Source organism: Ovis aries, chromosome 12, assembly GCF_016772045.2.
Source record: "Ovis aries strain OAR_USU_Benz2616 breed Rambouillet chromosome 12, ARS-UI_Ramb_v3.0, whole genome shotgun sequence".
Taxonomy (NCBI): Eukaryota; Metazoa; Chordata; class Mammalia; order Artiodactyla; family Bovidae; genus Ovis; species Ovis aries.
This window is the reverse complement of record NC_056065.1, coordinates 49,649,567-49,670,597: the sequence shown is the minus strand read 5'-3', so window position 1 is coordinate 49,670,597 and position 21,031 is coordinate 49,649,567. Positions and strand designations below refer to the sequence as shown.

Genomic DNA, 21,031 nt, shown 5'->3' with positions numbered 1-21,031 from the left:
AGTGGGTGCTGCCTCTGTGGCCAGTTAACTTCCAGAGGCTGCCCTGGGCTCTCGAAGGCCCAGGGCCTTCTGCTCCAGCTGAGAAAGGGAATGGGGGTCGCAGGAGGAGCAATGGGCGGGGCAGGTGCTCAGAGCCCTGAAGCCCTCACTGTGCAGCCCCTCAGGCTGCCCTGGCCTGTCCAGTGATGCTCCGGGGCCGAGCTGGACAGGTGGAAAGACCTGTGAGGGGTCATGACCCAGGCCAAGTGGGGCTCTGATCAGACTCCTGGAACCCTGCTGGGTGTCTGGGCTGGGTGCCCTCTGCACAGGGAGCCCCAGACCAGCCAGGACAGTGCTGCCCTCCCACCAGGGAGAAGGGGAAGACAAGGGGTGGCCTGGGCAGAAGAGGGGCCAGGGCAGACCTCACAAAGGTAGCCACAAGAAGCTGAGCCGTGCCAGGGGTTGAGGGGAGTGTTGGGGTGGAGGTGGGGGAGCCCTGGAGGAAAGGGCCTCTCAGGGACCACAGTCGGCAGGCCTGGCTGGGCCCTCTGCTCCCCCTGGCGGCCACTCACAGGAAAGCGGGCCCTTCTCTGCTGACCCAGTTAAGAGCTCTGAGGAGCACCCAGAAGCAGGGCCAGACTCAGGTCACCTGGGGTGGCTGCTGAGGTGTAAGACACGTCACACACCTTGGGGTTTGGTGTAGGTCCCAGACCACAGAGCTGAGGCTCCTGGAATGGGGCACAGCGCCCTGGCTCCCCAGGCCCAGCAGCACAGGTGTGAGGGGGTCTTGGGGAAAGAGGACTGGGATCTGGTCCCTGCAGGGACAGCCTCACTGGCCTTCCTCATCCCACCTGTCTTCACGTTGCTGGGTTCTCCAGCCACCCTGGGTGCTGGGCAGTTGGTCCTTCCCAGTGCAGAGGGTTGTTCTGAGGCCAGAGCCTTGGCAGCAGGGCCTCACGTAACTCTTCACTCCTGAGACCCTGGCACACACAGGCAGCCTCGCAGCTCCTCCACACCCACTTCTGCAGCGACCCATCTGCAGCTCATGTCTGGCGCAGCCTGAGGGATGGGTCCGGAGGGAGAGGAGTACCCCCCAGAGCTGGGCAGGGCTCTGAGCCCGGACGCCCACGCGGTCAGAGGTGCTCTGAGCAGAACGGACCCATCACCAAGCCCAAGGGCCCTCGAGGGTCCTCGAAGCCAGGGCCTCCTCTCAGTAGGCTCTTGAGTCAGGAGAGCTGCTCAGAGCCCAGTCTGTCCCTGGAGCCATGGAGGGCAGGCGTGGGGGGAGGTCTTCTCCAGACACTCTAGAGGCCACCTAGGGAGAGACCCCATTGCCAGGCTTCCCAGGAGGGTAGATGGGCCCCTGTCACAGGAAACAGCAAAGGCAGAGGCGCTCCGTTCTCACTCTGGAAACTCTATTTGCTGCGCCCCGACCTCGGCATCCTGTCAGAGGCGGATATGTATATATATTTATATATATATATGTATATATATATAAAAGATTATTTAACAGTTAAATAGATTCCAATACGAATGTCTCATGGGACAAAAGTTGTGTCTCCCACCACGAACACGGCAGCATTAAAGGAACACTGAGCCCAAGGCCATGAGCACTGGGCCCACCCCGGCGCACCCAGCTCCGAGTCACTGAAGCACAATATAAATATTTTGATTTGAACACGGTTCCCTGTTGCAGTCGAAATACATTCCTGACGCGTGACCAGCAGAGCAGCCCAGGGGCCGCGCCTCACTCAGCTGGGACCTCATACTTGAAGATGACGCTGAAGAGCTGGCCGCCCAGCCGCTCGGCCAGCCAGGAGTTCTTGATGACAGCCAGCTTGAGGCTCTCGCAGCACAGCGCCGCATGGTAGTTGGTGTGGACAGCACGGCCCATGCCCTCGATGACCACCAGGTCGGCACCATGCTCCCGTACCAGCACGGCCAGCCCCTTGTCCAGGCGGCTTTGGGGAGGAAGGAGGCAGTGAGTGAGGTGAAGGCAGGGGCCTCGAGCCCTGCACTGAGTCACAACCCGCCTCCTGCCAAAGGCAGTGACCCTGAGCCCACCAACTTTGTGGGCCCTGAGTCCAGACTGCTCCCCAGACAACCAGCCAGGCAGCCGCCCTCCCAAGACCTGGGGATCAAGGCTTCAGGGACCCGCAGCAGCTGCACTTTCATTTCTACAAGGTGGCTTGTCCTGAAAACTGGGCCCTCATTATGCTTTTCTATTTACATAGGGTTTTATTGTTCCCCTCATCCAGGGAGGAAGTCGACACTTGAGAGGCGTCACAAGAAGAGATGGAGAGGCTGACACCCAGAGCCCAGACATGTCACCTTTACATGGGTGGTGCCACCTTCTAGGAGTCCTGGAGGGAGAGCCCTACAGCCATTAACTGATTATCCGAGGGTGACTACCCCCGGTGGGGAGATGGCCCCGCCACTTACAGGGAGACAAAGGGCCCTTGCCCTCTCCGCCCACCCTCCCAGGTCCCCTGCCACCGGGCTGCAGCTGGCCCTGCTGACTTCTGCCGAGCCCAGGGGGCCTGGGAGTGGAGGGCCACCTACCTGAGGTCCAGGCATGGGGAGCTGGAGCCTGTCTGCACCAGCAGGAGCCTCTCTTCTCTGAGCGCCGAGCTGCCGAGCATAGGGGTTGGCACTGTGAGGTGACGCCCCAGGAAGCTGCCCCACTGCACCCCTGCCTCTGCCCCCTCGGGGTGCCGGGCCCAGCCTCCCACCCAGCTTACTGGATGACGGGGTCCATGGCTGCAATGCGCTCAGCCACAATGAGGGACTCGCTGTAGGTCACGTCGTTCAAGGCGGGTCCCGAGTTGCACGCCAGGATGACCTGTGGCAGGACGCCCAGCTCTTTAGCAACCACGATGGTGCCGGGCCAGCCTGGGCTCACCTGCCCACCCCGCACCCCCCACCCCGGGGGTGCTGCTGGCCAAGAGCATGGCTTCTGGTGACCTCTCACGGCCTGGACAGCTCTCAGGTCAGGCTGACCAAGGTCAGGCTGACATAAGCCCTGGAACCCGACACATGGGGTCTCTTCCTCTCCTCCCGCCATGCCGCCACCTCCCTGGCACCTACCTGCGCACGGAGGAGCCCAGGGCAACGCCAACCCCACCGGGTGCAGGCGCGCAGGGCAAGGGTCCTGCCGTGGCCCCTACACTCACCTCCGTCCCTCTAGAGAGAAGCTCCCTGACAAAGGGGAAGACTCCCAAAATGACGTCTACTCCACTGTTATCTGCGAAAATTAAGGCACATTTGTGAGGGGGCCCCTGTAAGACAAAACCAGGACGTTTAGTTGGGAACAGGCGCGTCCAAGCGTTCCAGACACCTCCACAGTCCACTCCCCACGGCCGGGCAAGGGCTGCCAGGTCTGCCAGTGCCGGGGACATGGGGCAGCCCCAGCCTCTTCCAGAACAGCTGGCCTGAAGGACCTCTGAGCTGAGGCCAGCGACCTGATGTCTGTCCTGTGGGAGTCAGGCTTGGAGCAGGGAAGTCACCTTGTACTCCCAGCTTGGGGGTGGGGGGAGACTCTAGGGAGCCCTTGGCTTACCCCGGGTCCCCACCCTGGGCAGCTCTATGCCCATCCCCTGCACTGCCTCCCGTCCTGTGAACCCTGCTCAGCCCCCTGCCCCCAGGCCCCGAGGGCACAGGACAGAGGTGTGGCAGCTCCGTGTACCTTCAGTCTCTGCAGCCATTTGCCATAGGAGTCCACGAGCCAGGGCCGCTCTGTGGGAACAGGGACGAGGTCACCCGCTGCCCGTTTCTCACCTGCCCCTGGCTTGGTTGGGACGCGTGGCCCCCGCTACTCTCACCCGAGTCCCCGGACCAGAGGCGAGTCCCAGGTGCCCCTACCTTGCAGCTTCTTTTTTGCCTCCTCGAACCCAAACTGCGGGTCAGACTCAAGGACACTGCACAGGGAGGAAGACACAGTCACCCAAAGTCCAGACCTTAGCTTAGCCCTGACCTCAGCCCCCAATCTCAGCTCTCTGACTGTAGCCTCTGACCTCAGCTCCTCCCTGATCTTAGCCCCTGACCTCAGCCTCCCTGATCTTAGCCCAGACCTCAGCTTCCTGACCTTAGGCCCCAGACCTCAGCTTCCTGATCTCAGACCCAGAACTCAGCCCTGGCCCTCAGACCCCCAACCTCAGCCTCCCTGACCTTAGGCCCCAGACCTCAGCTCTCTGACGTCAGGCCCCCAACTTCAGCTTCCTGATTTTAGCCCCGACCTCAGCCCTGGCCCTCAGACCTCCAACCTCAGCCCTGGCTGCCCGTGGGCCCGAGCTGGATGAGCGCACGGTCACCATCACTGCTGCCACGTCTGCTGGGGAGAGGGAGGTGGTACAGGAACCTCCGTGCTGTGGCCGTAGACCAGGCCCTGAGCAGTGCCGGCCACCAGCCTCGCCCAAGGGGTGGCAGGGATGTGGGCACAGAGGGAGGCAGCGGCTCTCCAAGGAGCCCGGGTCCAGCAGCACCCACGGTTGGACCGGGTGAGGCCCCTGCATGGCAGTGCCGCTTCTGCAGAGATGGAGATGAGCCCAGGGAAGGCAGTGAACGGGGGATGGGGGTCCTGGGAGGCGCACCCCGTGACCCAGGGCTGCTGAACTTGGTGAGGGACGTGCTTCCTCCACACACTCTGTACCACCTTCACCTACTCTACATGGCCAAATGTGGAGTTTCCCACTGAAAAAACTCCCACGCCTGCTCTCCTATGGATGGGAAGGCTGACCCCCGTGCCTGTCCCGTCCACCCCTGAGGCCACAGGTGTCCAGCAGGGCTTGAGCTGTACCCCATCTGCTGAGACCCACTGCTGGTGGACCAAGCTGAGCCAGGTGGGGCAGGGGTTGGGGCCACCCAGGGCCACACGGTGCCGAGGGACTGCGGCTCTGAGCCTGAGCTGGAAAGAGGGGGCGGGACAGGCCAGGGGCGGGGAGGCACCTACTCAGAGACAGCTTTTGCGCCCCAGTCAAAGACGTTGCCAGCCAGCAGCCCCTTCACCAAGGCCAGCTGCCTTTCCTCCCAGTCCAATGCGTCCAGGGCACTGACCACCCTCTGGAAACACTTCAGCGCCACACCATTGTCCTTCTGCTTCACCTGCGGGGAGACGCGCATAAAGACACGGGCCAGCCTCCCCCAGCCCCCCGCACCTTGCTGGGACCTGCAGGAATACCACCAACCGTGGGCCTGCCCTAGAGGACAGGAGACCAAACAAACCCAGGCCATGTTAGTTTAAAAATGGCACTGACTCACAACAATGGGGGTGAGAAGAGCCAGGGGCGCTGGTGTTGGTGCAGGTTTCAACTGCACCCTGAGGGCTGAGGCCCAGGGGTGACTGTGCCATGGCCAAGGGCAGGGCAGAGCAGAGAAGAGCCAGGGCGGGGGCCCAGATCCTCATGGGCACTGCTGATCTGACCATGAAACCCTCAGCACCTAGATCCTGTCCCAGACCCCTGTGTGCTGGGGAGGGGTGGGGGGCAGAAGCCGGTGTGTCATGCTGGCCCTTGACCCCTCCCACTGCTCTGGGGCCGCCCACTGCTCCTGGGCATGTGGCCTCCTGGTCAAAGAGCCCAAGGAGGCCTCCAGGTCGCCCGCCAGGCCCTGGGAGGCTTGTCAGCAGGACAGACATCCTCAGGAACCAACTCTGAGCGTCCGGGCTGACCTCAGGAGGCACCATCGCCCACACCCATACCAGCTGCTTGTCAGACCCACAACTCTGCTCTGCTTAGGCGGTCACCATGCTGCCTGTGATCAATCCACAGCTGATGCTGCTGACAGGCCGCCCAGGGCTTCTAGGGGATGAGGCCTCACCAGGGCGACTCTAGGGTGCAGCCTGTCGCCAGGACTCCACACCTCCCCACAAACACGTACCCACTCACCCACGAGAAGGGAGTGCTTACCTTGGAATAGGGGTCTGGGAAGTTAAACTCATTCAGACAGTGCTCTCTCGTGTCCAGGAGGCTGCGCACAGTCAGGGTCCCGTAAGCACTGGGGACAGAGCCAGGTGGAAGGTGGCTGAGTGGGCTGGACAGCCAAGTACCTGCCCATCGTGCCCTCCACCCTCAGAGACATCCTCAAGGTGTCAGATGACAATGGGAGAAGCCCAGGAAGCCAGTGGGTGGTGAGGCTGAGTAGGCACCGGGCTGTGCTTAGGGCCCCCAAGTGTGGGGGAAGGGCACCCAGCTTCCGGAACCTGGCCTGGGCGGGTGCAGGGGCCACTCACAAGGGCTGGTGCCGCAGTGTCTGCAGCTTGTTCCAGTACTTCTGCCGGAACTTCTCGGCCCTCTCGGCTGCGTCCACAGAGCCTGGTTGGCTTGCCACAGCACGTTTTACGACCTATCAAGGACAGGGTGGCCAGTGGTGCTTAGGGCAGCCGCAAGCCCATGGATGGCAGGCTCACCGGCCTGCCATGGCAGCCACTGGGGGCTTCCCCTGCCATTTGGAAACGGGGTCGCCACTGCCCTGACCCAAAGCTCATGTTCATGTCCTCCGATACGATCCCTGGGGCCCACCAGCCACCAGCTCCCATCTGGCCAAGGGGATAGGCAATTATGGACCATCTTCAGAGTCTGTGTGGGCAGGGTGGGACCCTCACTCTGAGGACAGATCCCATGGGCCTCTCTCAGGGGCTCCATGGAGAAAGAAGTGCTCCTAGAGGGGCTCTGTGGCCTTGAGACGTGACTAGCCTAGGTCCCGGGTCCAGCCCCTGCTGCTCCTGTGTCTCTGCAACCTGCCTGCCTTCTCAGGAAACATGGGCTGCCAGACGAGCCCAAGAGGATGAACTTCGCTGACACCGTGTCCCAACCAGATACAACGCAGAGCCACGTTTTTGAACTATAAACAATGCTGCAAATAAATGGCTCCTGGAAAAGTCCCTGTCCTTCACCTTGCCTCTCATGACCCCTTGGGAACCCGAGGTATTCAGAGATGGCCATGTTCAAAGGCCCACAGTCACCTTTCCTGATGGTTGGGTGTTTTACTCCTGGAGGGATGTCCAGCTCCGTCCCTATCCCTCACCCTACCCCACCTGCTCTGGTCCTCACCCCATCCAGGGCCTCCTCGAAGCAGGTGAGCCAGTACTTGCGGGCCAGGGCATCGTCCGTGAGGTCGACTGTGTCGGGCACATAGGAGGATGGGTCCAGAAGGAGAGGCAGGTTGACCAGTGGCCTCTCCAACCGGTCCATTTCTAGCAAGTCGAACTGGAAGGATGAAAAGCAGGTAGGTCCATCAGCCATGTCTTTTCAGAAAAATCAAACCCCGCTCCTGCAAGTTCAAGAACCGGCTTCTCTGCACAAAGAGAAGCTGTCCCGTGGTAAGTGGACAGCCCCGTTCCCCCCATCTCTGGGCCCCTCATGTCCTCTCTCAGGTGGGTGTCCCCTCCACTTGTCGGGCCTGAGCCTGACACCCTGACCTCCTGGACACCCTCTGTCTTCCTGCTGCACCCCATGTGCTGTGCTCTAAGTTCAGGACCCTGTGCACACAGCCACCTGTCTGGTCCTCACCTCTCCTACTGGGGGTGCCACTGCCACCATCCTCATTCCCTGCCCAGGGGGCCCGTCCTGCAGCTCCTGCTCAGAGCCAGTTCTCCAGCAAGGACACACTGCCCCCTCCCGAGGCCCCAGTGCCAAGCCACTGCTCCCACCATGCTCTGAGAGGGCCTGGACACTTGAGGCTGAGGCCAGTGTCATGGGAATGAAGGGTTCCATGTACTCGGCCCTGACCTCAGATGAGAACTGGGGTGGGCAGCCATTCCGAGGCCACAAGAGCGAGCTCAGGCTCCTCCGCCAGGTGCTCCCACAACCCTCCAGGGAGCTGCCCCAGAGAAGCGCTTCTGACCGGCCCACTAGTGGGTTGTGGCAGCAGGTGTGCTGGAGCCAGGGACAGTCGGGATGAGAAGAGTCACCCCATGAGGGAAGGACTGGTTTCGAGGATGCCCCTGAACATGTGTTCAGCAGAGTAAAAGCTGCTGTGTTCCCAAGGGGATCAAAGGTGGTGGCCTCCAGCTGGGCTGGCCTGCAAGGGCACCCCCACCTCCCTGATGGCTGGGAGCTCAGATCTGAGCTGGACCTCATCTAGGCTACGGATACTCAGAGAAGCGGCTCCAGGACACAGTGGGGATACCCACTCCCACCCGCAAGGCTGCAGGGAGCCCAGCACACCAGATGGGCACAGGTCCTGGAGGGTGACTGTGTGCACGTCAGGGCTGGCTGAAGGGTTTCTAGCCTTCCCACCTGCCCATTTAGTTTTGCAACCTGGAGAGCTGGGATCTGCACTGCCCACCCTCCGAGAATCAGAGGGCCTGGAGGACGTTGGGCCTTCCTCTGAAAATCAGTCACAGCTCTGACCAGGCCTGGGCCTCACCACCCCTGCCCTAGGCACCTGAGCTCAGAAAGGACCCAGCTACCCTGCATGGCTGGGCTGGGTGTGAAGGACGCAGTGTGGAGCACAGGCCTTGGCTGGGAACCGGGGCTGCCGCGTGTGGGGGGTTCCCCCAGGAGAGGGACATGGATGAGCACATTCTCACCATGTTTATGCCAACCTTTTAGAAACTGCATCCACAACTGAAACGCAATCTTCCCTCCAAACAGCCCACAGGCTTGACCTGAAGGAGGCGTCCCGACCCATGTGCCCAGACCCGGCTCCTGCAGGCTTGGCCTGTCCTCCTGCCCCACGTGGTTCTCACAACCGCTCCTGGGCTATTTGGGATGTGCTGTCAACAAGCCAGCAACAGCGTTCAAACAGTGCCCTGGGCCCGGGTGGGCCATGTGGGACCACCCAGTCCCACCTGGAAGCCCCACTCCACATCAGCTCCATAGGCCTCAGCCCAAGGGAAGACTGAGCAACAGGCAGTATTTCCCAAGGACAGCAAGCTCTGCACACCCGGGACTGCCGTGGAACTGTCATGCAGAGAATATGACCTAAGAGAAGGGGCCCCGCTGGGTTTTCACTTGATTGTGCTGTAAACGGGCCAGAGCTCTGGGGAGAGATCCCCAGCCTCCGTATCTTTGCTCTGCAAACACAGAATGGACTGCATGGCTCTGGAGCTCCAGCTAAATGTCTGAAAAAGCTGAGATGTTATAGAAAGGAGGAAAGTCAGCTACAGGTACAAACCACTCTTCAACCCCCAGAGTATGTGGTTTGAGACCGGCTTGCACCAGGAAGGGGCAGGATTGAGCCTGGCTGCAGCAACACAGGGCCTCTCTTGGGGGACCACCGAGAGTCCACAGAGGTGGTGCACGTGGGACCCAAGGCCCCTGACTCCGTACTCACAGTGCCGCTCCTTGCCCGCTGGGTGGGGCAGAGCTCGGGCGATGAGCTCATGAGCCCAGAGCTGCCGGCGTAGTTTTCTCCCCAGCTGTACTGGTTTGGGTCTGCAGGACAAGAGACCCAGCGTCAGGGGGTGAGCAGCTCAGCAAGCTACAAGCCGGGGGTGGCGGGGCCACAGCTGGGAGGACCAGCCACTGAAGGTCTCCCTGGCGCCAGGCTGTTCTGTTGTGCTATTTCTCATGGGCTCAGAGACCTGGCAAGATAATCACTGAGACCTTTCCAAGCTTCTGAAAGGTCTCCCTGGTTATCTCATTTCACATAAGAAACTGGACTCAAGGACAGTGAGGGTCAGCCCATGCCACTCTGATTGGCGCTGATCCCAAAGAAGCCTACCCTGCGCTTCTGGGGACAGAATCACACCTGCGATTCCTTCACATGTCCTTCAAAGAGGACAGACCGGAAGCACATCTCAACAGCTGGAGAGATGGTGGCAAGGGGCCAAAGGGTGCGGGAGGGCCAACGTCAGGTGTGTGGAGCCTCTGCATGAAGCCCACCATGCACGAGGACCCTGTGGGCTAATTATATGGCATCCACGTGAGTTGGTTTCCACTGGCTCCTCAGCGATCACAGGAAAGGTTCCTGCCACTGCTGGGAGGGGCCCATGAAGACCCTACATCCCACTCACAGCCTCCCCGAAACCTCCCCTTCTGGCATTGCCAGACACGGGCCAGGACCCATAGCTGGGCTGCACTCACTGTCTTGCTCGGCTCCTTTGAGAAAGGCTCCGATGGCGCCCAGGTAGCCTTCGTGCCTCAGGAACAGCGCCTGGACCTCCCCCTGCCATAGAAACACCCCTGAAGCCAGCCTCGCACATGCAGTGCTTGGCCCAAGAACATACATCCACCTGAGGCAGGAGGCCTCCCTCCCAACACGGTGAAGGCTGCCCACAGTGCACTGGCCCCAGGAACTGTACGCACACATGGAATTTAAAAGCCCACCACCTAGAGCGTGTGGGGCATCTTCCACAAAAACAGACAGCCACCCAGTTTCCTGTGCTCACCAGGTATGACGTGCCCATAGTGCCCCAGCCTCAAAGCTCACCCAGAGCTCTCAGTGAGAGGCAGTCCCTGGACCTCACCCTTAGCAACAAGCCAAACTGAGGCGGCCACGGCGTCCCAAGCACAGGACGCCCAAAGCTAGAGGGTGGGAAGGGGCTGGGGGCCAGGGTTTGGGGCACTCAGTTTCTGGTCCTGCCTCGCTGCCCCCTCCCCTCAGGCCTGCTAGTTTTAGACACGATAGAGGGGAGGCTGGGCTGAGGGTGGGCAGAGCCGGGAAGGCAGCGGAGCCTGTTACCTTGGAGAAGAAGTTGATGCTGTAGGTGATGGTGCGCATGGTGACTGGATGACCGCGGATGAAAAAGCCGCCGAAGTACACACGGTCCAGGCAGTGGAGCCTGGCGTAGAGGCAGGCGAGCTGCCCGATGTCATTGCTGATCATGTGCAGTAGGCTCTTGGCCATGTCCTCCTTGGAGAACTCTGGGGGACGGAAGCAGTGCGCTGGGCAGGCAGCCGGGCGGGCGCTGTGCGCCACGGTGAGTGAGAGCAGGCGCGGGGCCAGTACCTTGGTCCGCGGTGGCAGACTTCCCGAAGCTGCTGGCGATGAGGTTGCCGCTTAGCCCCAGGGTCTCGTGGGCCCCTCCATAGATGTCCTGAACCAGCATGTCCACATTCGTGTGCTGGCCTCTGGAGGCCAGGTGTAGCAACTCATCAAACTTCTGGGGGACAGAGCAGATGGGGCTGTCAGGGACCGCAAGCTGGGGGAGCTCCCCTGCCAGCCCCACAGCATATGAAAGATGCCAGCAGCCAACCGGGGCCATCTCAAGACATGGCCCTGGGGGGGCAGGGCAGGGGGAGGTGGGCATCCTCTTTGGAGCACCCAGCCAGGTGATGCTGTGGCCACTCAGATGCCCATCCTCCTGAGACTAGTAACAGGAAGAGGCTAAGGAGAGAGCCACTTGCACACAACCCTCACCAAGCACAGGCCCTAACACCACAGCCTTCAGCCCTCTCCGGAGGGAACTGGAGCCAGAAGCATCCAACCCCAGTAGCCGAAATACCTTCGTCTTGGTGAGCAGAGCCCCAAGCCCCCAGAAGGTGCCGCCCCCTATGGAGCTGCCGCCAATCCACTCGAACCTGTCCTCCGTCTCCACCTGGTGCAGAACAAGGGCAGGCGCGTCAGCAAGCAGGCCCCCAGCCACTGGCCAGCAGGTCCTGAGGCCAGCGGACGTGGCGACTCGGGGTATCCCCTACCCAGGTGACAGCCTCTTGGAGGCCAAGTCTCGGGATGCTTGGCAGGTGCTCGTGGTGGAAGCAGAGCTGCCACCTCCCCACAGCCAGCCAGTGTCCAGCACTCTGCCTGTGGCCCATGAATACCAGAGCCAGCCCCAAGTATGCCCGTGTCCCTGTGCCCAGCACAGCTCTGACACACAGCCAGGGCTCGACACGCCACTGTGGAAGCCCCACCCTCTTCCACAAGCCAGGCCAAACCTTCACGATAGAGACCCCTGAGCCGATGTTGACCAGGAGATATGGGAAGATGTTGGGGTGGTTCGTCTGAAACCGGAACTCAGGGTCGGAGTCTTTCTGGTACACGAAGGCTTCGTGTGGGATGTTCTTCAGCACAAAGTTGCAGCCCTTGATCAGGCAGGTCATCACATCCTCCTTGTCAACCCTGAGAACGAAGGGCCCGCTCACTGGAGCTGGTGTGCCCATGGACCCCAGAGCCTCCATCCAGTGGGCCAGGGAGCCTCATGTCACCACTGGAGCAGGCAGACTCGGTCTCGGGGTTCCCCTCTCTTCCTTTCAGCCCTCGCCCCGCCCCGTGCAGTTCCCTTCCTGACGTTTGGCCACCCAAATCCCACTGCAGCTGGCCCAGAGCCTGAGCTCAGACCCATGGCCCCCTGGTAGCTCCCCAAAGTCTCACTGTGGTTATGGGGCCTCAGGAATCCCCAGAGCAGGGAGGAGTGGGTGTATAGCAGCTGGGCCACTGCGGTCACTACTTCAGGGCCCGACCCATGAGCCGAGGCCAACCAGCCTCCGAGCTCTCATTGCACCCCATCCCAAGGTCCACACTTACTTCAGCTGCAGCTTTTCTTCGATGAGGTCTTTGAACTTGTATGCCCCACCCCCAGTCGCCTGGATGACCTTGGTCTCAGTGTTGACGAGGTGGTCTTTAATGAAGTCCAGGCAGGCTTCTATGTAGGTGTTTTCGAACTTTACAAAGTGCAGCCTGGCGGTTACCTCCTCTTGGACAGAGATCTCATAGGGTGGCTCGTGGTCCTGCTCTGTGTCCTGGGGAGAAGTTGGGGGACCACGTGTGTGCACTGCCTTGGGGAGGGGGCAACGCTGAGACCCAGCCCCAAGCACCCACAGCAGTGCCAACGCAGGTGGGAGCCAGGGGCATGAGCGGGGGCAGAAGGGGAGCTAAGCTAGGAGGCACAGAAGGGTGTCAGCATTCAGCAGTGCCAGGGCCTGCCCAGGCCTCTCCCAGAGCTCACCTTGCCCGAGTGGTCGAAGGACCGCACCTTGGCGACTTTGTGCTGCACGGTGGAGTAGTAGGCCAGCTTAGTCAGTGACCCGCCTGCGGGGGAGACACGGATGTGGCAGATTCAGGAGCGGCTGGAAGGGACCTGAGGCTGCCCCTCCACAGGCCCTCCTCTGCCAGACCCGGGTCCTGCCCACGAGGTGTTTGGTGCTACTTGAACTTGAAAAGCCTGCAGGGCACCAAACAGAGGAAGGGAGTGAACTGTGAGACCCCAACCCTTTGCCTTCCTTGAAAAGAAAGGTCTGTTCTTCCTCGGAGCCCAGCTTTAGTGGAAACTGTCTCTCCTCGAGGAGCAAAGAGACAGGGCTGCTTCTGGGTGACCTCGGTGACTGCTGGTGGTTTAGGAAAATTCGGCACACTTGACAGTCCAGGGAGAAGCGGTGGAGGAGGCGCTAAAAGGAGCATTTCTCAGGGTGGCCAGGTGGGGGAGGAGCTGTTTTCGCCAGGAGCATGGAAGGAAGGGTCCCGGGAGCAGCGGCCCGAGGCCTGGGCTCCCGGGGAGATCAGCAGCAGGGCTCGCTAACGCCCCAGCACGTAACTGACAACGCAGCATCAGGAAGCAGATGAGGCCTTTGGGCACGTTAAAGAGATGCCCAGAGTGGTCCTTTCCAGAGTCAGAGAGGAGGCATCAGGGAGGCTCCAGGTGATGCAGGGCTGTGAGAGCAGCCAACCACACACAGAGTAGAGAGAGGCAAAGGCTCAGCTCTGCAAAGCGACTCCGGAACAAACTGCTTCTCAGAAGCCCCGACAAAAATGAGGAGGAAGCCCTCATCGTGAGAGGAAGGTTAAAATCATCAACAACCATTGTTTTGTGACACAACACCAAGGGAGCATACAGGAAATGCTCAAGTCACAACACGCATCTGGAAACGCCTCTGTACCCGAGGGCCACGGCTCTCCCAGGTAACAAAAGTCAAAGCCCCATTTCTGAGACCAAGCGCATTGTCCTGGTCGGAGCTGCTCGCATGGCAGCGGGGACAGGGCCTCCAGAGACATTCTGTGAGCCAGCCTCATCAGGCACGGAGGGGCCTACATCCAGTTACTGAATCCACTGTCCTGGGCTTGCTCCCATCCCGAGGCTATGAGCTTAAGACAGAACTTGGCTTTAAGCCTCCTTATCCCTTTTTGCCTGCCCCCAATCCCAGCTTGGCCTGCAGCACCTTTCACTGAAATGCCTGTTGCGGGATTCACCTCTGTGAACAAATCCTTTCCTAAAAAGAGGCAATACAGGACCTCCCTGGAGGTCCAGTGGTTAAGACTACTCCACCCTGGTTCAGTCGATCCCTGATTGGGGAACTAAGATACTACATGCCATGTGGCGTGGCCAAAAAACCCCCACACGCACCAGCAAACGCAAAGGGATGAAGACCTATTTGACAAGCTCATCAGAAGTTACTATCAACAAACACTCTGGTCACAGAAATCCAACTGCAGATGGTGTGTTCTCCAGGTCAGCTACAAATCACGACCATGACTGTGATGGTTTGTGGAGGGCCCTGGGGCTTGGTTAGCTGGGTTCTGTGCACTGCACATCATGTGCACCAAGTGGGAGAAGCCTGGCCCTGCCCAGACTTGTCACCCAGCCCCGCTGAGCAGCAGAAGGGGTCAGCAGTGTGGGCGCAGCCTTTGCTCTGTCTGAGCCCAGATGTGCTCACAGGGCAGCATGCAGGAGCCTACGGGGACCAGATCCCGTCTGCTCTCAGGTCCCCTGGGGTCAGAGTGCACGTCAACTGTCCTCCCCCCGGCTCCACACGCCACACCAGACAAGGGCAGTGACCAGGTACACCCATACAGCACTGTGCTCTCTGGTGGACACCGTGCGCTCTCCAGGCCTCCCGCCCCCCACCCTTGGGGCCCATAGCATCCTGACTGATGAGAGGAACCTGAGCCAAGACCTGTTCATCCAGATCCCTGGGGGCCTGGCGTGCAGCAGTCCCTCCTCTCTAGGCATCCAGGGGTGCAGGACACTGCTGTGTACATTCCCGCCCTGCGGCCCCTTCCACTTCACCCAAGGAACCCTCCCCCCGCCCAGGAGAAACCTGGAGTCAGAGCTTCCCTGGTGGCACAGTGGATAAGAATCCATGTCTAGGAGACACAGGTTTGGTCCCTGGTCTGGGAAGACCCCATGTGCCAAAGAGCAACTCAGCCCGTGAGCCACCATGACTGAGCTGGCCCTCTGCAGTGAGCTGCAACTAACTACTGAAGCCTGAGCACCCCAGAGCCCATGCTCTGGAACAAGGAAAGTCACTACGCCTGCAACTAGAGAAAGTCCGTGCAACACAGACTGAGTGCAGCCAAAACTAAAAAACAAAACAAAACAAAAACATGGCTTCAAATCAGCTTCAAGTATGTGTTGATAAAGCCTCCCTGAGCCTTTTGAAGCAGGGACTCCACCAGCAGACGGGGGTGCCCCACCAGCAGACGGGGGTGCCCCACCAGAGAGGAAGGGGCTCTCTGAGGTCCCTGCAGCTGAGCCCTCCTGGACGGAGAGGCTTGGGGAGGGGAGACAAAAGGGAGAGCCTGCTTGTAAACCGAACACTGACAAGCACTCTGGCTTTGCAGATTCCTGGTTGAGGACCACTGCCCAAGTGGTCCTTCACCAGCTAGCTGCACTAGTAAAAGTCAGTCCTTACTAGCAATGAACATGTCCTTACCAGACAAAGAGGACCCGGACCGGAGGCAGGGGGGCAGGAATGGCGGATTTCAGAGAGGAAATAAATACAAACACTGGAAACATCCCTTTGGGTCTGCCAAGGAACCTTGATTAGGGAGGACAGGCAGGCACTCCTCCCTTCGCAGAGACAAGCTGGGGCCACACCAAACAATCGAGGTAAGACTTGTGGCCAGGAACTTTTTGGGAGCATTTCAGAAACCAGTTAGGTGCAGACTGGCTGGAGCAGAACTCCCAGAGCTGGGGCAGCAGCACCAAGTCTAGAAGCTCAGAGCACAGGGCCAGTGGATTGGGGTCACCTCCGGAGTGAGCAGGGTTCAGAGGACAGCGGTAGGGCTCACTCGAGCCCCCAAGCTGTGCCTCCGCTCACCGTTTTCCAGCCCAACGTCCAGCAGGGCACCGTTCTGGCAAGTCTCCCCCAAGGAGGACGAGCTCCCGCTCACAGAGCTGCCCATGCCCGCCCTCTGGCAGGCTCCGCCCGGCCTCGCGCTTTGCAGGTTGGGACTCAAGGCGCTCCCCACTTCCCTGGATGCCCCCCATCCAAGCCCCTGATTCCAGGGACTCCCAAAGACGGGGGGGCGGGGCGGCCCAATCCCTCCGGGGAGAATCGCAAAGTCTGTCCCAGCGTTTACAGCGCGGCCATGCCTGGCCAGGCGCGTGGGGGTCCCGGGCGCTCAGGCTGAAGCCCGGACTGGCCACTGACCAGCCGAGTCTCCGCGCCTCAGCGACCATATCTAAGAAATCGGTCGTCGGCAGGCGTCAGCGAGTCGGGGAGGGAAGAGGGCCCCGTGGGGGCGGGTCCTCCAAAACCCTGGCCCCAGATACTGGGTCCCAGACCTCCCGCCAGTGGGGAGACGCCCCGCGAGGCGGCCGAACCCCACCCCACCCCGTCTCCGAGGCAGAGTGCCAGAGCGGCCGCCCGGCTGCTTCTCCCTCAGAACTGCGAGCCCCGGCATGCCCTGCTCCGGCCACGCGGCGCCTGCTGGGAGCTGCAGTCCGGTCGCGGCGGCAAGCGCGCGCGCGCTGGCAGCCCACAGACTACAAGGACCGATAGGCTGTACGCGCCGGCCGCCGCAGACCACAAGGCCCGACAGGCCGTGCGGCACCAGCGGCCCGCGCCCCGCCCTTCGTCCTTGCCGCCACCCCGGCCTGCCGGCCCCGCCGCCCGCGCCCACGCCTGCCCACGCCGCCCTGCTCCCTGTGCCAGCCCGCGGCGACCTATGTCTATGGCGAAGCGCTTGGCGTTCTCCAGGTTGCGGAAGATCTCGTCGGGGGGGAGCGTGATGCTCTTGTCCAGGCTGTCCCCGCTGCTCCCGCTGCCGCTCGCTCCACATTCCGCCATTTTGAAAGTGCCCGGCCAGCCTCATCAGCCATGGAGATATATGCGCATATATTTGACTGCTAAACACCTCCCGCGCATAGATTATGCTAATGAGCGTCCGCGCCGGCCCCGCCCCTTCCGCCGCTGCAGCCGAAGTGAAGGCTGGAGGGAGGACACAGGCGGGCGGGCGCGGGTCTTAAGAGCGAAGACAGCGAGGCAACTGAATGCAGAACCTCTGGGCTGTCGTCGTCTTCGTCCTTTCACTGAGCTAGCCGGCTGCTCACCTCGTGTGATATGAACTAGTGCAAAGAGGGCACCTGGGACGTGCAGACCACTAGAGAGACCAACTCCACGCGAAGGCGCTTGTGACCCCACCAGACTGGTTCCCTAGGAGCACAGGCCCGTCTCTGCCAAAAATCCCATGCAAACGGGGAGAGTTTGGTACCTTGCTCTCTGGGAGCCCCTCCCCCACCCCCCGGGGTGGGAGATACCCTTGCAGCTGGGCAAGTGTGTTTTGATGGCGAGATCCTCAGAGTGCAGGGGAAAGCATCTTCCTCGTGAAAGATGGAGTCTGTGGGAGTTTGCAGGGAACAAGCTGAGAAAGCTCCCAGATGGTGTTGGGGACAGACTTCAGGGCCCATCTCTGGAAACTCTGGAAGGCTTGGAGACTCTTAAGGGAAGTGTACCCGTAAAGACAGTGGCAGCTTTGCGAAAGAGCCCAGTGTTGGAAGCAGACAGTGTGCCAGGTCCCTTTGGCACCTGCCTCCTAGGTGCCAAACTCCTGGGCCAGTTACTTTGGATTTCGACCTCAGCCTCTGTCTGAGCATGCCACTGGCTGCCTGGCAAGGCCCATTGGAACACAGACCTGTGAGCAGCACAGACTCAGAGCTCCAGGGTGATTCAGGCAGGGATTCAGGAGAGGGAGGCAGCCTTGCAGGCTGGCCTGGCCACCAGGCTGGCCTGGAAGCACAACCAAGGGGACGGTCCAACCATGTGTCTGGCACACAATAAACGTGTGAGTGTGGGAGGGGCTGCTCCCAGGGCTCAGCAGGGACCCAAGGGCAGAGCAGCACTGTGCTCGTCTGGAAGGGGTGCTGTGGACCTCCCCTCCAGAGTGGACAGAAAGGGCTGGAAGGCGGGGCCAAGAGAGGTGCTGAGGAGAAAGGAGGGCCGGCTGGCTTCAGTGCTTCTGGGTCTCTGCAGACTCAACCAATACCCCGTGCCTGCCTAAAAATAGACGGCTGCCCTTTCTGAGGAGGGCTGGCCCTCCTGTTGCCAGCACTGCCTGTCTCAGCCCTGGTGAGCGGTCAACCTGCAGGGAGGCAGGCCGGCCACCTCTGGGCTGGCCAGGAAGGTGCCCCAGGGGCTGATCCAGGGAAAGGGGCTCCAGGTGTGCGGGGAGGATCGTGGAGGGGAATGTCTCTCATTTTTGGCACAACTAAACCCCTTTGCAGCGAGAGTGCTGCAGGCTGGGGGGTCCCTCTTAGCACTCCACTCCCACCCCCACCTGCAGGGAACTAGTGAGAGGTCTAAGGCAGGAACCCAGGTGCCCCCCCACGGCCCCCTTACTGCACAAGGGGACCCAAGGTGTTCAGAGACCCTCTCCCCTCCAGCCTGCCTTTCCCTTGCTTCCCTGCCTCTCAGTCACTTCCTGCCCCACCTACTTGTCCCCTCACTCCTCATTCCCAGCTTCTCTTCCCTCCCTGCTGGTCAACCCTGCTTCCTAGCACCCCTGCTTCTCCTCTGCTTCCCCTCCTCCCTTCCTCCTCAGCTGGAGCCCAGCCCTTCTTCAGATGTCCAGAGGGTCATTAGCAAGGACAGCGCCCACCTGTGGCTGCATATATCACAGTAGTGTCTGCTCCCCTTCATCCCTGCCAACCCGCCTGCCTGGTGGCTGCCAAGGACATGTGTGAGGCACAGAGACAGATCGCGAGGGGGCTGAACAGTCAGATTTTATTATCAGTTTTCAGAGCAGTCCTGTGGTTCCCACATGACCAAGAGTTCAAATTCTGAGTACAAAGTCATGCCCACGTGCACCCACCCACATGGAAATCCTTTAAGGATCATGGCGGAGACCCCCACCCGCCCCACACAGCCCACTGTGAGCCCCGACCAGACAACCAAGCAGATGTAGGGCCTTTTGGCCTGGCTCTGCCCAGCCCCACACCCATCCTGGCTGACGCTCTCCTTCCTATGAGGATACACCTTGAGTTCCGCCTTCACAAAAGGCAAATGCGGCCCGGCAGCACCGGATCTGAGAAAGCCCTCTACGCACAGCTCGGGCGCCGGCTGGCCGAGCCCCGCCATCTACAAATATCATAGAACCCCGGCAGCGGGGACTTCCCAGAAGTCACTTGCTGAAATGCAAACATAGAACAACCCCATAGGGTCAGACATTTGGCAGAAGACGGGCCCGATTGTCCTAAATGACAAGGACTCTGCACACATTCTCTGAGAATGACTCTCCTGCTGGCCGGCCAGCCTGGAGAGAGAGAGCCTTCCGGAGAAGGGGTGCATCCAAGCCTGAGGCCGCACAGCCGATGGGAAGGCTCTTCCCCCGCCAGAGGAACGCCCCGGCATTCTTGTCCTGGGGGCTGGGCGGCCGCCTGCGGGTCTCGCCGGTCACCAAGGCCGCCAGAGGCCACAGGCGGGCTGTCGCGCAACGGCAGCAGCGGCGGCCTTGGCCGGGGCAGGCGCGGGCGCGGGGCTGGGCGCCTTGGGCTCCTTGGCGGGCGCGGCGGTTGCGGCCGGGGGTCGCTGGAAATGGTACAGCAGCTTCATCTGCGTGTCGCTGGCCGCGTGCAGCGTCAGGAACTGCACGGCCTCCTGCAGGCACCACGAGTAGCCTTCGCTGTAGTCCTGGTGCAAGCTCTTGGGGCCGGCGGCGGCGGCGGCGAAGGCTGCGGGGAGCGGGGACCGCGGTGAGCGGGGGCCGGGGCCCGGGGACAGCCGTGAGCAGGGACCGCGGTGAGCCGGGGCGCGGGGAGCGGGCGTAGCGGGCAACGGGGCAGGGGGCGCAGGGAGGGGGCAGCGGTGAGCGGGGCGCGGGTGAACAGGGTCAGGGAGCGCGGGGCGGCGGTGAGCCGGTCGCGCGGCCGGACTCCTGGACGCAGGCGGCTCACCTTTGCTGTGTTTCAGGTAACTGACGGCCATCTCCAGGATGTCGGCCTTCTCTAGCTTGGAGTTGGGCTGGTGGCGCGCGAACTCCTGCTCCAGCAGCAGCTTCAACTGCTCGATGCTGCTGTTGATGCGGTCGCGGCGCATCTTTTCCACCACCGGTTTCCGCAGCTGCAGGCGGGAGGAGGGGGCGTCAGCCGGGCTCGGGCCCCACCGGCGCAGGGGCCGCGGGGACCGCGCGCCAGACCGGCCGCGCACTTACTCGGTTTTTCTCTTTGGGGCTGAGCAGCTCCACGGCCACGGTGCTGGGAGCCATGCCTGGCGCTGGGAGAGGCGAGGCGGCAAGGCGGCAGGGAGCGGAGCTGGCGCGTCCCGGGCTGGCGCGGACCCCGGCCCCTATATAGGCACGGGCGGCGGGCTGGCGCCTGGGGCCCGGGTGCCGCGGCCGTTCCCACACTCCGCGGCCAATGACGGCGCGGGCCGCACAAAGGCGCCGGCCCATTAGCGCACGCTAAATTGCCTGTGAATTGGCGCGGGCACAATGGGCGCTCCCCGAGGAGCAGGTGGGCCGCGCGGCACAATGTCCGGGCTGTGGGAACGCGCTCGCCCTCATTAGCATCCCGGGGCCTGATGCTGGGAGCCCCGCGCCTCAATATGCTGCCTTTTCCCAGGCCGCAGGGACGAGGGCGGGGGGCAGGAAGGAGCGGCGCCCTCCCCGCCCCTCGCCTCCACAGCCCTCTTCTCTCCCTACTGCCCCCTCCCCAGCGACTCCGCGCTGCTGGCTTGCAGAGGACAGGAGCGTGGATAGGGAGAGAGCTCTAGAATGTACAAGTGCGGCAGCTTCCAGAGGGCTGGACACCCTCCCAAGCAGGGACTTGCTGCCCTCAGGGGAGGGGGAATGGCGGAAGCAGACACAGCCACCTCCCTCTGCTCAGGTGGAAGAGGGGCTCTCATTATCAGACCTACTGGCGTATGTGGCAAGTCCCCAGGTTGTCACCTGGGACATATGACTCAAGAGCTGGAAAATGGGCTGCTGCGCCTCCTAGGCTGGGCTTTGGGTAGCTTCAGGG

General features: G+C 61.6%; 2 protein-coding genes across 7 annotated transcripts; both read right to left on the bottom strand.

Moving 5' to 3' along the window:
* Nucleotides 1-1,373: 1,373 nt before the first annotated feature.
* Nucleotides 1,374-16,874, bottom strand: PANK4 (pantothenate kinase 4 (inactive)). 6 transcript variants are annotated; one of them, XM_015099269.3, is made up of 19 exons: nucleotides 16,742-16,874; nucleotides 12,806-12,888; nucleotides 12,385-12,599; nucleotides 11,796-11,979; nucleotides 11,366-11,458; nucleotides 10,870-11,023; nucleotides 10,603-10,784; nucleotides 10,005-10,086; nucleotides 9,253-9,353; nucleotides 7,026-7,181; nucleotides 6,206-6,318; nucleotides 5,883-5,970; nucleotides 4,928-5,079; nucleotides 3,841-3,896; nucleotides 3,665-3,714; nucleotides 3,153-3,257; nucleotides 2,721-2,821; nucleotides 2,542-2,610; nucleotides 1,374-1,940 (listed from the first exon to the last, which is right to left on the bottom strand). In XM_015099269.3, the coding sequence occupies exons 1-19, from the start codon at nucleotides 16,863-16,865 to the stop codon at nucleotides 1,727-1,729; spliced, it is 2,322 nt and encodes a 773-aa protein (XP_014954755.2). In that variant the 5' UTR covers nucleotides 16,866-16,874; the 3' UTR covers nucleotides 1,374-1,726. The 6 variants fall into 6 exon arrangements, 4 of the variants coding, with proteins under 4 accessions (XP_014954755.2, XP_012042807.1, XP_060252126.1 ...); XM_012187417.4 differs by lacking the exon at nucleotides 3,665-3,714 and having other exon boundaries at nucleotides 3,153-3,223; XR_009595730.1 differs by lacking the exons at nucleotides 1,374-1,940; nucleotides 2,542-2,610 and adding an exon at nucleotides 4,235-4,503 and having other exon boundaries at nucleotides 2,781-2,821; nucleotides 3,153-3,223.
* Nucleotides 16,875-18,773: 1,899 nt separating this feature from the next.
* HES5 (hes family bHLH transcription factor 5) lies at nucleotides 18,774-20,335 on the bottom strand. Its single transcript, XM_004013770.6, has 3 exons — nucleotides 20,224-20,335; nucleotides 19,967-20,132; nucleotides 18,774-19,744 (listed from the first exon to the last, which is right to left on the bottom strand). The coding sequence occupies exons 1-3, from the start codon at nucleotides 20,275-20,277 to the stop codon at nucleotides 19,467-19,469; spliced, it is 498 nt and encodes a 165-aa protein (XP_004013819.1). The 5' UTR covers nucleotides 20,278-20,335; the 3' UTR covers nucleotides 18,774-19,466.
* Between the last annotated feature and the right edge of the window lie 696 nt (nucleotides 20,336-21,031).